The 17,628-nt window shown below is 44.3% G+C and overlaps 1 protein-coding gene across 1 annotated transcript in view; it reads right to left on the reverse strand.

Annotated features, from left to right (window-relative positions):
- Positions 1-17,628, reverse strand: part of SRCAP (Snf2 related CREBBP activator protein) — an 845,719-nt gene that overhangs the window by 612,420 nt on the left and 215,671 nt on the right. The window contains 1 exon segment of the mRNA XM_029606814.1: positions 16,324-16,449. Coding sequence (XP_029462674.1) covers positions 16,324-16,449 — 126 coding nt within the window.

Here is a 17,628-nt window from a genome sequence, read left to right on the forward strand (position 1 = left end):
CGGCAATTTGGGAGATGAGCATTGAGCCTTGGAAGACACGGCGACCAATGGCATCTAGAAATTTCTGCTCTTTGCCTGGGGGAAATGAAGAGTTGGGTTTCGATCTCCTTGCCCTCTTTTGGGCAGATTCTACAATCACAGATTGGTGATCTAACTGAGGTTTTTGAAAACCTTGGGCTGACTGTACCAAATAAGTGGTGTCAGCCTTCCTGTTGACTGGACCAACAGAGCCAGGGTGTTCCCAGTTCTTTTTGAGGAGATCCAGAAGAACCTGGTGAATAGGGATGGAGGTTATTTCCTTGGGAGCATCCAGGAATTGCAACAGCTCCATCATTTGATGCCTGTCAACTTGTTCAGTCTGTAATTGGAAGGGAACCAATTCAGTAATCTCCTTCACAAAATTTATGAAGGAAAGGCCCTCTGGAGGAGAACGCTTTCTGCTTTCAGTAGGAGACGGGGGTGAAGGCACGTCATCGGTGTCTGGTGAAGAATCATCAGTCCAGGTATCATCAGGATCAGCACCTGCCCATCTAGGAACCAGAGGGGGACGGGGCGGAATTCCTGAAGGTCCAGGTCTAGGCTCTGAAGGAATCGAAGGAAGAACTGGAGGCACCGATGAAGGCATTGAAGGCACCGGTGCAGGCATCGAGGACATCGATGGATGGATTGGTGGCGGACGCATCAGCATCGATGGCTGAGGCATTGGTAAGACTCCCGATGGAGGGATGCGGAACGGTGTTTCTCCTCTCGATGACAAAGTAAGAGGAGAGGGCACCGGAGCCATCGGTGACCCGAGATCCATCGGTGGTAAAGCGGCAATAAGCACTTCCATCTTCAAGAGCAGCGGGGCAAACGCTGCCGGAATCGGGTCGATGGTCGGCTCCACAATCAGCACCGGTGTCGGAGGAACTTGTAGTCTATGCATTGCCTTGTCAATGGCCTCCGTTACCATCCGGTCCAGTTCTACACGGAGACCTGGTGCAATTAGCCCCGGCTCCGAAAGGGGAGGAGGCGGCAGAGGCATAGCCGGAGGGACCACCGTTAAAGGCAGAGTCGCGGCTCCAGATACCTGTCCGGGTGAGGGTTCCCTCAGTGACCCAGTCGCAGAAAAGGTCAGTGCCTTTTGTGGACAGGGTTTCTTCACCGGCGGCTCGGACAATGGCAAGGTCGATGATTTCGCTCCCTCAATGGTCGAGACTTCTGATGTCGATGTCTCTCTCTACGATCCCCTCGGTCCTGAGGGGGAATAGAGGGAGTTGAAGGCCAAGAAGTCGTCAATGCCAGACGGTCACCGGCGGGTGGTCGATACTGGTGCAAAGTGGATGGTGCCGGTTCTGACAACGTGGATGCAATAGACTATATGTTGGGGTTTGAGCACGGAAGAGAAGTTCCATCTTTTCCATTCTGGCCTTGCAACCTTTTGGTGTCATTAGAGCACATTTGGTGCAGGTCAGGAAATCGTGCTCACATCCGAGACACATTACACAGACCTTAAGAGGGTCTGTTATGGATATGGTGCGGTTACAGTCCGGGCACAGACGGAACCCCGACACCATGGCCTTCAAATATTTGAGCGGCGGTACGGTAGACGGCCAGTAGGCCGCGAGGGCCAAACTCGATGGGAATCGACCGAAAGAGAGTAAAAAACTCACCGGAGTACCACGGCTTGAAAAGGTTGAAGGAGGGACCCCTGTGGGTTAAGAAAGTTTTCAGTAATTCCGTGAGGAAAATTCCTGTCAGGAATCTCTGCGGAGCTCCTTAACCGCGTGGCACTGCTGCGCGGAAAAAAGAAGACTGAAGGGAGACCCATTCTGGCTGCTGGGTTAGTGCCATGCTGGGCATGCCCAGTAGGTGCCAGTCAAAGTTCTAGAAACTTTGACAAAAGTGTTCTGTGATTGGGCTCCATCCTGTGATGTCACCCATATATGAGGACTACCATCCTGCTTGTCCTGCGAGAAAACGCACACCACCTCCACCCTTGGCCAAGGCTGAACCAGAGGATATATGCCTTCAGATTCCAACTCCCTATGAAGGCTGAAGTGGCAAACTTTGGCATTCTTGTGTTGCCATGAGATTCACTGCAGGAGAACTAATCTTATAGTCCTGGTTTAACACCAGTTGATGGACCAGCATGCTTCCTCCTGAGACCAAAACATCCTAAGCTATCTAACCCAGAAAGTGTACTCCCAAACCTCAGAAGCTCGCATCCATGATGATGAGGATCCATGCAGGCAGTGCCACGCTCACATCCTTCATCAAAATCTGTATAACATTTTGATTGTCGCGGGGAGGCCAGAAACCAGCCACACTTACTTGCAGAACTGCTGGACCCTAACACGCCGCCAGGACTACCTCACAATGGGGACGCTGCCATGTCTTCCAATTTGCGCTGCACCTTTCATAGGCGTGTGCAAATTTCTCTCTTTTCTGGGCCTATGACAGGAAAGAACTCTACGATCCTTCCAATGATATTAACATGGCTGGATATTTAAACTCCTGACAGATGCCTCGCAACATGTTCCCTGAAATCCTTGCAATATGTGTTGCAGCTATGCTGCTTTCCTGTTTCTGCCATGTTCCAGCTTTGCTCTGTCTAGCCTTGCCCTTACTCTGTACCCTTCCAGTTCTTCTGCTTACTCATTTAGATCTGGCCTTGGCTATGGACCTCACCACGCTCTTGCCTGCTGCCTGCCCTGACTCTAGCCGTCACTGGCCATTCACCCCTCACTGCCCCTAGGGACATTCACCTCAGTCCTGCTGGCCTCTGGAACTCAAGGGTTCAACCTGTAGGGAACGGGGCTGGTACAGGAGAAGCTCCAGCTCAGAACCAAAGGGTGTGCTCGTCAGCTGTCGGTATGCGCCAGTAAGTGCACATGCTAGGTTGTGCCAACCATGCCACAGCAAAAAGGCTCACCAACCATGGCAGATTACAAGGCAATGAGCCCTGCAGACTCCTCCCCAGCTCAGGCCTTTGCCAGACTGGCACTCCAGGTGCAGGATTAGTTGAATTGTCTGGCTGGCCACTTCCAAGGTTTAAACCAGCAAGCCTAGCAGTAGCTTAATCATGTGACTGGATTACTTCAGGGTCTTGCTCAGCAAACTGTATGCCATGCAAGCCCAACTACCACCTCGAGCACTGGTGAACCCTCCAGCTGTGCCTACTTTGCCCTCAGAATCCACGCTGCATCTTCCACCGCCTCCCAGGTACAATTGTAATTCCAAGGGAAGCAGGGGGTTCCTCAGTTTATGTAAGATACACTTTGAACTTCAGATTGCACATTACCCCTCAGACCACAAAGTGACATACATATACTCTCCTTGCTGGATGGCACTGTCTTTGCCTGAGTCTCTCCCAAGGCGAATCACTCCATGAGTAATTCGCTAACTTTGTACAACAATTTCACCTGATTTTTGATGAGCTTAGTCATAAGAACATAAGAACATGCCATACTGGGTCAGACCAAGGGTCCATCAAGCCCAGCATCCTGTTTCCAACAGTGGCCAATCCAGGCCATAAGAACCTGGCAAGTATCCAAAAACTAAGTCTATTCCAAGTTACCGTTGTTAGTAATAGCGGTGGTTATTATCTAAGTCAACTTAATAAGTAGGTAATGGACTTCTCCTCCAAGAACTTATCCAATCCTTTTTTAAACACAGCTAAACTAAATGCACTAACCACATCTTCTGGCAACAAATTCCAGAGTTTAATTGTGCGATGAGTGAAAAAGAACTTTATTTATTTATTTAGGATTTTTATATACCGACCTTCTTAATACAAGTATCAAATCAGGTCGGTTTCCAAAGAACAAAACTGTCACGGTTAAGGAGTTACAATAAACAGAGTTTCTGAACATAGGAACTTTCTCCGATTAGTTTTAAATGTGCCACATGCTAACTTCATGGAGTGCCCCCTAGTCTATTATAAAGAGTAAATAACCGATTCACATCTACCCGTTTTAGACCTCTCATGATTTTAAACACCTCTATCATATCCCCCCTCAGCTGTCTCTTCTCCAAGCTGAAAAGTCCTAACCTCTTTAGTCTTTCCTCATAGGGGAGCTGTTCCATTCCCTTTTTCATTTTGGTTGCCCTTCTCTGTACCTTCTCCACTGCAATTATATCTTTTTTGAGATGCGGTGACCAGAATTGTACACAGTATTCAAGGTGCGGTCTCACCATGGAGCGATACAGAGGCATTATGACATTTTCCGTTTTATTCACCATTCCCTTTCTAATAATTCCCAACATTCTGTTTGCTTTTTTGACTGCCACAGCACACTGAACCGACGATTTCAATGTGTTATCCACTATGACACCTAGATCTCTTTCTTGGGTAGTAGCACCTAATATGTAACCTAACATTGTGTAACTATAGCATGGGTTATTTTTCCCTATATGCATCACCTTGCACTTGTCCACATTAAATTTCATCTGCCATTTTGATGCCCAATTTTCCAGCCTCACAAGTTCTTCCTGCAATTTATCACAAACTGCTTGTGATTTAACTACTCTGAACAGTTTTGTATCATCTGCAAATTTGATTACCTCACTTGTAAGTAAGTTATTAATCTAGTAAGTTGATTTGCTGTTTGAATAAAGCTAGAAGGAAAAAAAAAAAAAAAACAAAAAAAGAAACCTCCAAGTAGACAGCTCTCCAGCTTTTAAAACACCTTTTAAACTCTCCCTTGGAGTTAGTTGGCACAAAAAATCGGTTCAAACTAAAAATTGGGGCATAAAGACTGTTTTTTAAAACAATTGACCAAAAGCAAAGGCAACAGTCCAGAAGTGCCCTACTTTACCCAGCTTGTCCCAGGCTAAACTGTTTGACTCCCTCCCTCCCTACCCCTCTATCCACCCACCCCTGGGGCTTGTTTTCTAATAAAGCCTGCCTAACTTCCCATTGGCAGCGAGATAAATTAGTACATTGGTAACAGTCAAGGAAATACAAATCACAAACTACCAAGATGAGGACTATCCAATGTAACTGCTGTGGAGCCTTTATTCTGAGGGAAAGCATCTGGAAACTTAGAGCTTGCCCAATTTGTGCACAACTCTCTTCCTTGAAAATGGAGCTGACTGAGATAAAAGCTCAATTAGCTTCAATTAAAAGTATTACACCCACATTGCATTACACAGATAATAATTCCCCAATATCACGGAAAAACCAGGAGTCAAGAAAAGGAGATCCATTAGGCTCAGGTAGGACCCAAAGTCATCCATTCTTGACAGATGAGCAGCCAACAGGTACACCCTCCCACTCAAACAGGTCATTAAGAAATTCTTTACAATCCAGGGTTACAGTGGGCTCTGGTAGAATTAGACCTGTGATAAGGAGACACACAATGTACCAAATGCAAAAAGAACAAGCCCTCTCTATATTAAAAACTGAGGAAGTTCTTGAGAAAAACATTGCAGTATTACCAGAAAAGAGAGAAAAAACACAATGCATGCAGTATTTCAAGATCCATAACCAAAAGAAAAATCTAATTGAGATGGATAACTCTGTCAACAGTGGAACAACTACAAACAGAAAGAGTAAAGTGAATAACAAATCTCAACTAATATCTCATAAGGAGTCCAGGAAAAGCAATAACCTTAAAGAGAGTACCTGGAAGGCTATGACCACAAATGCTCATAGTTTGGGAAATAAAATCCCAGATCTGCAGGCCCTAATGGCTGAGGCAGAATTGGACATTGTTGCTATCACAGAAACATGGTTCACAGAATCTCATGAATGGGATACAACAATACCAGGCTACAACTTGTTAAGGAAGGACAGAGAGGATAGAAAAGGGGGAGGTGTGGCTCTTTATGTCAGAAACAACATACAAGCATCTGAGCTACAAGGAAGTTGGGGTAAAGAAGAAGCTCTATGGGTCGACCTAAAAAAAGATGACGGAGTGTCCATTTATATTGGAGTGGTTTACAGGCCTCCAAACCAAAAGGAAGAGCTGGACAGAGATCTGATTGAAGACATCCATAAGATAGGTAAGAAGGGAGAAGTGGTGATTGTGGGTGACTTTAATATGCCAGATGTAGACTGGAAAATCCCATCTGCAGAAACTAAAAATAGTAGAGCAATAATGGATGCCATGCAAGTATCTTTGTTCAAACAAATGGTGTTGGAACCCACGAGAGAAGGTGCTATACTCGACTTATTGCTCAATAATGCAGATAATGTTTCAGATGTCCAGGTGGGCGCCCACCTCAGCAGCAGTGATCATCGAACGGTATGGTTTAATATCACTAATAGAATAGGGAAAAGAACCACAAAGACCCGAGTTTTACAGTTCAAAAACACAGACTTTGAGGAAATGGGAAAGTACCTGGAGGAAGAACTTAAAGGATGGGAGAACGAGAGAGATGTGGATCAGCAGTGGACCAATCTAAAAGGAGCAATCACCAAGGCAACTGCTCTATATGTTAGAAACATAAAGAAAAGCAAAAGAAAATTGAAACCTATCTGGTTCTCAAAGGAAGTGGCTGACAAAATTAAAGCTAAAAGAACAGCATTCAAGAAATATAAAGGATCCCAAAGGGAGGAGCACAAAGAAGAATATTTGTATCAACTGAGGGAGACGAAGAAAACAATCAAGTTGGCAAAAAATCAAGCAGAAGAGAGGATTGCCAAGGAGATAAAAAATGGTGACAAAACATTTTTCAGATACATCAGCGAAAAGAGAAAGGTCCAAAGTGGTATAGTGAAATTGAAAGGTGGTAAGGATCAATGTGTGGAGACAGACGAAGAAATGGCAGAAATATTAAACGAATACTTCAGCTCTGTGTTCACTAAAGAAGACCCTGGAGAAGGACCATCTCTACACAACAAGAAACTGGAGGGAAGTGGAATAGATGAAAATCCTTTTACAGTAGAAAATGTGTGGGAAGAGCTAAAGAACCTGAAAGTGGACAAAGCCATGGGGCCTGATGGGATTCATCCAAGGATATTGAGGGAGCTCAGAGATGTTCTGGCGGGTCCGCTGTGTGACCTGTTCAATAGATCCCTAGAAATGGGAGTGGTGCCGAGAGACTGGAGAAGAGCAGTGGTGGTCCCGCTTCACAAGAGTGGGAACAGGGAGGAGGCTGGCAACTACAGGCCGGTTAGCCTCACTTCGGTGGTGGGAAAAGTAATGGAGTCTCTGCTGAAAGAGAGAATAGTGAACTATCTACAGTCCGGAGAATTGATGGACCAGAGGCAACATGGATTCACCAGGGGAAGATCCTGTCAGACAAATCTGATTGACTTTTTTGACTGGGTAACCAAGGAATTGGACCAAGGAAGAGCGCTCGATGTCATATACTTGGATTTCAGCAAAGCTTTTGATACGGTTCCGCACAGGAGACTGGTGAATAAAACGAGAAGCTTGGGAGTGAGTGACAAGGTGGTGACCTGGATTGCAAATTGGTTGACGGACAGAAGACAATGTGTGATGGTAAACGGAACCTTCTCTGAAGAGAGAGCGGTTTTAAGTGGTGTACCGCAAGGATCGGTGTTGGGACCGGTCCTGTTCAATATCTTTGTGAGAGACATTGCGGACGGGATAGAAGGTAAGGTTTGTCTTTTTGCGGATGACACTAAGATCTGCAACAGAGTGGACACGCCGGAAGGAGTGGAGAGAATGAGACGGGATCTAAGGAAGCTGGAAGAGTGGTCGAAGATATGGCAGCTAAGATTCAATGCCAAGAAGTGCAAAGTCATGCATATGGGGAGCGGAAATCCGAATGAACTGTATTCGATGGGGGGGGAAAGGCTGACGTGCACGGAGCAGGAGAGGGATCTTGGGGTGATAGTGTCTAATGATATGAAGTCTGCGAAACAATGCGACAAGGCGATAGCAAAAGCCAGAAGAATGCTGGGCTGCATAGAGAGAGGAATATAGAGTAAGAAAAGGGAAGTGATTATTCCCTTGTACAGGTCCTTGGTGAGGCCTCACCTGGAGTACTGTGTTCAGTTCTGGAGACCGTATCTACAAAAAGACAAAGACAAGATGGAAGCGGTACAGAGAAGGGCGACCAGGAAGGTGGAGGATCTTCATCGCATGACGTACGAGGAGAGATTGAAGAATCTAAATATGTACACCCTGGAGGAAAGGAGGAGCAGAGGTGATATGATACAGACTTTCAGATACTTGAAAGGTTTTAATGATCCAAAGGCAACAACAAATCTTTACCATAAGAAAAAAATCAGCAGAACCAGGGGTCACGATTTGAAGCTCCAGGGAGGAAGATTCAGAACCAATGTCAGGAAGTATTTCTTCACGGAGAGGGTGGTGGATGCCTGGAATGCCCTTCCGGAGGAAGTGGTGAAGACCAGAACTGTGAAGGACTTCAAAGGGGCGTGGGATAAACACTGTGGATCCATAAAGTCAAGAGGCCGCCAATGAAGAGTGGGTGACTCGCCAGAATGATGGCTACTGCCTGGAGACAATACCCTTATTCAATAAAACATACACATGGTTACTGTGACTCCAACATCACTCTAAGCTTCAACAGCAAGAGGAAATGTGGAAAAAAGGATTTGCACTCACAAAGACGGGAGTAGCTGGCTTGTTACGGTGGTTACTACCCCAAACCAAATATCCAAATTACTACCTCCACCTTCCTCTATTCCTGATGCCTTTCAACTAGCTTGATCACTCCATTCTTATACTTCACTTTCAATGCATATCCAGCATAGTTCTCTGCTTCAACAGCAGGGGAAAAGAAAAACTGTTACTTCACACATCCAGCAGAGCTCTGTGCTTAAACGGCAGGGGAGAAGAAAAAAGGGTTCGCACTCACAAAGCGGGGAGTAGCTGGCTTGTTACGGCGGTTACTACCCCCAAACCAAATGTACCTGATACTTCACTCTCGAAGCATATCCAGCATGGCTCTCTGCTTCAACGGCATGGGAGAAAGACTGATACATCACGAATTTCCAGCATAGCTCTCTGCTTCAACGGCAGGGGAAAAGAAAAACTGATACTTCACGCATATCCAGCATAACTTCAACGGCAGGGGAGAAGAAAAAAGGATTCACACTCACAAAGCGGGGAGTAGCTGGCTTGTTACGGCGGTTACTACCCCAAACCAAATGTGCCTGATACTTCACTTTCGATGCATATCCAGCATAGCTCTCTGCTTCAACGGCAGGGGAGAAGATAAACAACCAATAAGGGCTGTATAACATAATCTGGGTAAAAACAAATAAGCATGGGTGTAGCTTGCTTATTGCGGCGGTTACTACCCCTACTACCTCTAACTAATCAAGCTAGATATTTCACTTGGATGCAGCTCCATCACCGCTCTCTACATTAATGGCGGGGGTGGAAGGGAATTAGAACCAAGAGCTAAGAGAAACAGATAAGTATGAGAGAAGAAATGAGGGAAGCTTGCTGGGCAGACTGGATGGGCCATTTGGTCTTCTTCTGCCGTCATTTCTATGTTTCTATGTTTCCAGATCATTTATAAATATATTGAAAAGTAAGGGTCCCAATACAGATCCCTGAGGCACTCCACTGCCTACACCCTTCCACTGAGAAAATTGTCCATTTAATCCTACTCTCTGTTTCCTGTCTTTTAGCCAGTTTGTAATCCACGAAAGGATATCGCCACCTACTTTTTATTTTTCCTAGAAGCCTCTCATGAGGAACTTTGTCAAATGCCTTCTTAAAATCCAAGTACACTACATCTACAGGTTCACCTTTATCCACATGTTTATTAACTCCTTCAAAAAAGTGAAGCAGATTTGTGAGGCAAGACTTGCCTTGGATAAAGCCATGCTGACTCTGTTCCATTAAACCATGTTTTTCTATATGTTCTGTGATTTTGATGTTTAGAACACTTTCCACTATTTTTCCTGGCACTGAAGTCAGGTTAACCGGTCTGTAGTTTCCCAGATCGCCCCTGGAGCCCTTTTTAAATATTGGGTTACATTTGCTATCCTCCAGTCTTCAGGTACAATGGATGATTTTAATGATAGGTTACAAATTTTTACTAATAGGTCTGAAATTTCATTTTTTAGTTCCTTCAGAACTCTGGGGTGTATACCATACAGTCCAGGTGATTTACTACTTTTCAGTTTGTCAATCAGGTCTACCACATCTTCTAGGTTCACCGTGATTTGGTTCAGTCCATCTGAATCATTACCCATGAAAACCTTCTCCAGTACAGGTACCTCCCCAACATCCTCTTCAGTAAACACCGAAGAAAAGAAATCATTTAATCTTTCCACGATGGCCTTATCTAAGTGCCCCTTTAACCCCTCTATCGTCTAACAGTCCAACTGACTCCCTCACAGGCTTTCTGCTTCGGATATATTTTAAAAAGTTTTTACTGTGAGTTTTTGCCTCTACGGCCAACTTCTTTTCAAATTCTCTCTTAGCCTGTCTTATCAATGTCTTACATTTAACTTGCCAACGTTTATGCGTTATCCTATTTTCTTCTGTTGGATCCTTTTTCCAATTTTTGAATGAAGATCTTTTGGCTAAAATAGCTTCTTTCACTTCCCCTTTTAACCATGCCGGTAATCGTTTTGCCTTCTTTCCACCTTCTTAATGTGTGGAATACATCTGGATTGTGCTTCTAGGATGATATTTTTAACAATGACCACGCCTTTTGCACACTGTTTACTTTTGTAGCTGCTCCTTTCAGTTTTTTTCTAACAATTTTTCTCATTTTATCAAAGTTTCCCTTTTGAAAGTTTAGCACGAGAGCCGTGGATTTGTTTACTGTCCCCCTTCCAATCATTAAATCAAATTTGATCATATTATGATCACTATTGCCAAGCGGCCCCACCACCGTTACCTCTCTCACCAAATCCTGTTCTCCACTGAGAATTAGATCTAAAATTTCTCCCTCCCTCGTCTGTTCCTGAACCAATTGCTCCATAAAGCTATCATTTATTCCATCCAGGAACTATATCTCTCTAGCATGTCCCAATGATACATTTACCCAGTCATTATTGGGGTAATTGAAGTCTCCCATTCTTACCGCACTACCAATTTGGTTAGCTTCCCTAATTTCTCTTAGCATTTCACTGTCAGTCTCTCCATCTTGACCAGGTGGACGGTAGTATACTCCTATCATTATAGTCTTCCCCGACACACAAGGGATTTCTACCCATAAAGATTCAATTGTGCATTTAGTCTCGTGCAAGATGTTTATCCTGTTGGACTCTATGCCATCCCGGACATAAAGCACCACACCACCTCCCAGGTGCTCCTCTCTTGTCATTGCGATATAATTTGTACCCCGGTATAGTACTGTCCCATTGGTTGTCCTCCTTCCACCATGTCTCTGAGATGCCAATTAAGTCTATGTCATCATTCACTGCTATACATTCTAATTCTCCCATCTTACTACTTAGACTTCTGGCATTAGCATACAAACATTTCAAAGTTTGTTTTTTGTTTGTATTTTCATTCTGCTTTTTAATTGATAGGGATAAGTTAGAATTTTTTAGCTCAGGTGAGTTTTTAGTTACAGGCACTTGGACTACTTTTCTTATTATTGGAACCTCACTGTCGGGATGCCCTAATTCTAATGCATCATTAGTATCCTTTGAAGATACCTCTCTCCGAACCATGCACTGAGTGACTGTCTGCTTTCCCCTTTGTTCTAGTTTAAAAGCTGCTCTATCTCCTTTTTAAAGGTTAGCGCCAGCAGCTGGTTCCATCATGGTTAAGGTGGAGCCCATCCCTTCGGAAGAGACTCCTCCTTCCCCAAAAGGTTCCCGAGATCCTAACAAAACTGAATCCCTTTTCCTTGCACCATCGTCTCATCCACGCATTGAGAGTCCGGAGGCTCTGCCTGCCTCTGGTGACCTGCGCATGGAACAGGGAGCATTTCAGAGAATGCTACCCTGGAGGTTCTGGAATTAAGTTTTCTACCTAAGAGCCTAAATTTGGCTTCCAGAACCTCCCCTCCCACATTTTCCTATGTCGTTGGTGCCCATATGTACCACGACAGCCGGCTCCTCCCCAGCACGGTCTAAAATCTTATCTAGGTGACGCGTGAGGTCCGCCACCTTCGCACCAGGTAGGCATGTTACCAGGCGATCCTCACGCCCACCAGCCACCCAGCTGTCTACATTCCTAATAATCGAATCACCAACTATGATGGCCGACCTAACCCTTCCCTCCTGGGCAGTAGGCCTTGGGGAGATATCCTTGGTACGAAAGGACAGTGCATCACCTGGAGAGCAGGTCCTTGCTACAGGATCCTTTCCTGCTACACCAGGTTGATGCTCTCCAATCATGAGACCTTCTTCCTCCAAGGCACCACCAGGGCTGCCAGTCTGAAGTTGGGACTTGGCTACTATGTCCCTGAAGGTCTCATCTATATACCTCTGTCTGCCTCAGCTCCTCCAGGTCTGCCACTCTAGCCTCCAGAGATAGGACTCGTACTCTGAGAACCAGGAGGCTCTTTGCATTGCATGCACGTGTACAACTTCTCACCGGCGGGTAAAAAATCATACATGTGACACTCGATACAAAAGACTGGGAAGCCCCCCTCTTGCTGCTGGACTGCTGCCTTCATCTCAATTTTGATCAGTTCCTAGTTATGTTTTAGGTTGCTATGGGAGTAGGAATGTGTCTAACATCCTTTAAATGTATTAGTGAATTCGCTATATGTCTGGTAGTGGCCTACAGGGGTCTGATCAAACTCTCAAAGTTTTTGTTGCTGGTTTTTTTTTTTGGTGAAAGTGGCATCTGCCTATAAATTAAAGGATGAGCTAGTGGTGGGTGGGCGAGGGGTGGGAGGGTTGGGAAATACAAACAGTCTAACTTCAGTTAGTCAGCCAGAGTAACTTACTGCTCTCTTGATACCTATTCAAACCAAATCACACTACCTCAACACCTTTCCAAGGTGAGTAACTGAACTTTTCAACCTTTTTACTTAGGTATACACTGCTCCTAGAGCTTCTGGCTACTTTGTATTTAAAAAAAACACTCAGTTCTGCTTACTAGCTGCCTTACAGACTGACTATTTAAAAATACAAACAGTCTAACTTGTTTATTCGCTACCTTACTAACTATTAAAAGCACAAACACACAAACACACTAAATAATATTCCCAAATAGTTAACTTTGCCCCAATACTTAAAAAATAAAATAAAACAAGAAAAACAAACACACATGTCCCAAGCAAAACTTTACTGATCCTTTCAGCCACCAGCAAGGTGATCCTCTCCTCTCAGTGCTCCCACTGAAGAGAGCTACTGAGATGAGGTTCACCCCATCCTCATCAGAAATTCCATTAAGGATCTCATGCACTAGGACTGCCACAATCTCCTTAGGAGACTCCACGAGGATAGTACCATTTTTTTCTGGATATCCTCCTCAGTCTGCAAATTAAATGGATGGCCTTGGAGGAGACATCCTTCTGCTGGCAGGAGAGTTGGAGGGGAGGTAATCCAATGCTTCATCTTCCAAAGCCTTCAAGGAGTCTCCTCTCAGGGGTAAAGTGAGTCATCTTCACTGTCATTGACAGGGGACAGATCCCATGGTGCTTGGTCCTCGGCCACCAGTATAGGAACTGGAGCGTCTAGCCAGGTGACCTTGGACCCTGAGGCATTCCCAGTCTTCGGGAGGTTTCCTTGACTGAGAAACCATGGGCATCAATGCCCAGGCAACCATCAACACTGATGACTGTGCCAGCAGGAGTGCCTGAAGACTGTGCCAGCAATGAGTGCCTGAAGAGAGCTGAGGAGCAACAGTGCTTGTCCAGGTGCCATTGGACTCCAACAAAGAGGTCCTGCAGCACTTTCTCTACTGCAAGTTTCACTGGTTTCTCTAGCTCCTCCTCGAAGAACACCAATGCCATCACTGACTAAAAAAGAAGGCATAACCAGATCGTCTTCAGAGCTGAAAGAAGGATTGGTAGCTGACATCTGGACCCCTTAAGGTCATGGAGAACCCCTAGAAATCATGGAGGATGAGCTAGCCCTACCAAAGGGCCGCGGGGGGGGGGGGGGGGGGGGGGGAAGAGGGGCTTCTCAGCAAACACTGGAGCATCCCCATGCTGGCACCCTGCATAGATGACTGATGCCAATGCTTTGTTGGCTTCTCTCAATGCTCTGTACAGTCCATCCCCAGTGCAGAGGTCTAAGAAGAGGAACTGGAGGAGCCAGCCAATGGCTTGTCTCCAAAATCCTTGACCTTCATCGATGCTAATGCAGCCTATGGATCCACCAATTTCTGTCACTGGTGGGGCTCAGAGATCCCTCAATGTTGACGCCTCCAATGCCAAGGGATAGGTCTCCTTGTGCCCAAAGAGTTGTTCCATATTCTCCAGATGGTCTCAGTATTATTTTGGTGTCATCTGGGCACATATATAGCAACCTCAGATGTCATTCAGTGTCCCCAGGTATCCATGATAGACAATCCTTGCACACTGAAGGCACAGCTGGAATTCCATGGGCATGGCATCATAAGAACATAAGAAATTGCCATGCTGGGTCAGACCAAGGGTCCATCAAGCCCAGCATCATGTTTCCAATAGAAGCCAAACCAGGCCACAAGAACCTAGCAAGTACCCAAACACCAAGAAGATCCCATGCTACTGATCCAATTATTTGCAGTGGCTATTCCCTAAGTCAACTTGATTAATAGCAGTTAATGGACTTCTCCTCAAAGAACTTATCTAAACCTTTTTTGAACCCAGCTACACTAACTGCACTAACCACATCCCCTGGCAACAAATTCCAGAGATTAATTGTGCATTGAATGAAAAATAATTTTCTCCGATTAGTCTTAAACGATATAATATAATGCAATTTAAACATTGGGTATATATTTACGGACACTATTGATACTATGTTTCCACCTTTATTACTCTATAAACAGTGGAACTATTCTTGCAGATAAAGAATGCTAAAGAGCAAGGGTTATAAATCTATGAAACTTTTGAAAATATTCGAATAAGCTCCACAGGTATAACATGTCACAAAGCAATGTTTTGATATAGTAGTATTTAGCCACTATTTATAACAATATATTGTCTTTCACATTGTGTGTGTATACTCTTGTCTATTAACACTGTACATCATTTATATGTAATTTACACTGTAATTTGATTTTTATAATTTCTTATTTTTTATGATTTATGTTGTGATGTCATGATAATTTGTTTTTAAATGTTTATATGTTTCACTGTTATAGTAGCCCCTGAGGCAGCTCTAAGAATAGAGCGAAACTCGGCCAGAGTTGGGCCTACATACTGTGACAAATAAAGAATCTCTTTTACCAGTCTGTTTACTTCTGGTTGCTACACTGCAAAATTTGATCGGCTTCCGTTGTGTTTCCTGGGACCACACCTTGCACTTGTCCACATTAAATTTCATCTGCCATTTGGATGCCTAATCTTCCAGTTTTGCTAGGTCCTCCTGTAATGTATCACAATCCACTTGTGATTTAACTACTCTGAATAATTTGTATCATCCGCAAATTTGATAACCTCACTCGTATTCCTGTCCAGATCATTTATAAATATATTGAAAAGCACTGGTCCAAGTACAGATCCCTTAGGCACTCCAGTGTTTACCCTTTTCCACGGAGAAAATTGACCATTTAATCCTACTCTCTATTTCCTGTCTTTTAACCAGTTTGTAATCCACAAAAGGACATCGCCTCCCATCCCATAAAAGGGTCACGAGATCAAAATCAGTAGCAGTGGTAGTTGATGACCAATGGACACTGAATGCACGACCGCCCTGGGAATTCAAAAGCGAAAGAAAACATGAAGAAACACTGAAAAACCTACCTAGGGGCGAGTCAAAGGGAAACTGTGGGACCCTGCGTCAATGAGACATGAAATATGCTGGTGAAAACTCCCAAAAAGCAAGAAAAAAAAAAGAGAGAGACTCACAGACTGCAAACCACCAAGCTCCGTGGAAAAGTTAAGACTGAAGGGACAGAGTAGACACGTGGTAAAATGAATGCTCGGGAATGCTCAGAGAGGCTCATTCAAAGTTCTAGGAACTTTGACATAAATTTTCTGTGCCAGGCTCCATCAGATGACGACACCCATGTGTGCGAACTGCCATTCTGCTTGTCCTCGTGCTGCACACAATATTGAAGATGCAGTGGCAGCATAGTACGATACAGAGGCATTATTGATAGTGTTTTATTCTCCATTCCTTTCCTAATAATTCCTAGTATTCTATTTGCTTTCTAGGCTGCAGATACACACCGAGCAAAGGATTTCAACATATGTACAATGCCTAGATACTTTTCCCGAATGGCAATTTCTAATGTGGATCCTTGCATTATGTAGCTATAATTTAAGTTACTCTTCCCTACATGCATCATTGTGCACTTGTCCACGTTAAATTTCACCTGCCTTTTTCATGTCCAGTCTCACAGTCCTGAAAGGTCCTCTTGAAATTTCCCACAATCCTCTTATTTAACATAGAATAATTTTGTATATCAGCAAATCTGATCACATCACTCACTGTTCTCATTTCCACTGTTAAAAAAAAAAAAACAAACAAACAGTCTCAGAACAGATCACTGGGGGTACTCCACTATTCACCTTTCTAAACTAAGAAAACAGACCATTTAGCCCTACACTCTGTTTTCTATCTTTTAACAATAGGACATTGCCTCTTATCCCATGACTAATTTCCTCAGAAGTTTTTCATAAGGGATTTTGTCAAATACTTTCCGGAAATCCAGATACACTATATCTGGGATATCCAAGTCCAATCCTTGAGAGCAACAAACAGGTCAGGATTTCAGGATATCCACAATGAATATGCATGAGACATTTGCCTACAGCATTATGTTGGCAATGCTCCAATATTCAGATACCATAGAACAGGAGTGGGCAAACTTTTTTTTTTTTTAAGCTAAGAGGGCCACATTACTGATGCGTATCGGAACCGGGGGCCAGGTCCCTTTTAGAACTCCATGAGCGAGCTGGGAGCAGGCGACAGGCCATTGCAATAGCAAATACACCACACAGTAAGAACCAAAGCAGCAACCATACCAATAAGATTAATTCAAACCAGTTAATAAATAGATCTAAATAGTTCAAAACTCATTAAAAAAAAAAGTTCCAAACACTCATAAAATATTTCAACATAGACATCAAAATAAGACCCAAAAACTGATTTCCGGATGCCCTGAGATTGTCATGGATTAGCTGCACGGGGGGGGGGGGGGGGGGGGGGGGGGTTTGCAAATAATGCGCTGTCTCTCTTCCCCACCACACACACACACACACACACACACACACACACAGGAAAACTGGTTCTTACCTGCTAATTTTCGTTCCTGTAGTACCACGATCAGTCCAGACTACTGGGTTCATTCATCCCTGCCAGCAGATGGAGACAGAGAAAGTTTCACTGACACTGCTTGATAAGCCCTGGTGCCACCTGCCGTTCCTCAGTATGGATATGTATCCAAGCAAAAAAACTATGTGCAAAAACTTGATAAAAACTTGTCAAACTAGTAAATTGTGAATAACCGAACAGAAGGCATATGCCGAAAAGATTACAGCTGAGCGGAGGACTCTCCACCTCCAAAACCGGCAGGTTGTGGACTGATCTGTGGTACTACAGGAAAGAAAATTGGCAGGTAAAAACTAATTTTCCTTTCCCTGAATGTACCCAGATCAGTCCAGACTGCTGGGATGTACCAA

This window comes from Rhinatrema bivittatum, chromosome 6, assembly GCF_901001135.1.
Source record: "Rhinatrema bivittatum chromosome 6, aRhiBiv1.1, whole genome shotgun sequence".
In the NCBI taxonomy this organism is placed as follows: Eukaryota; Metazoa; Chordata; class Amphibia; order Gymnophiona; family Rhinatrematidae; genus Rhinatrema; species Rhinatrema bivittatum.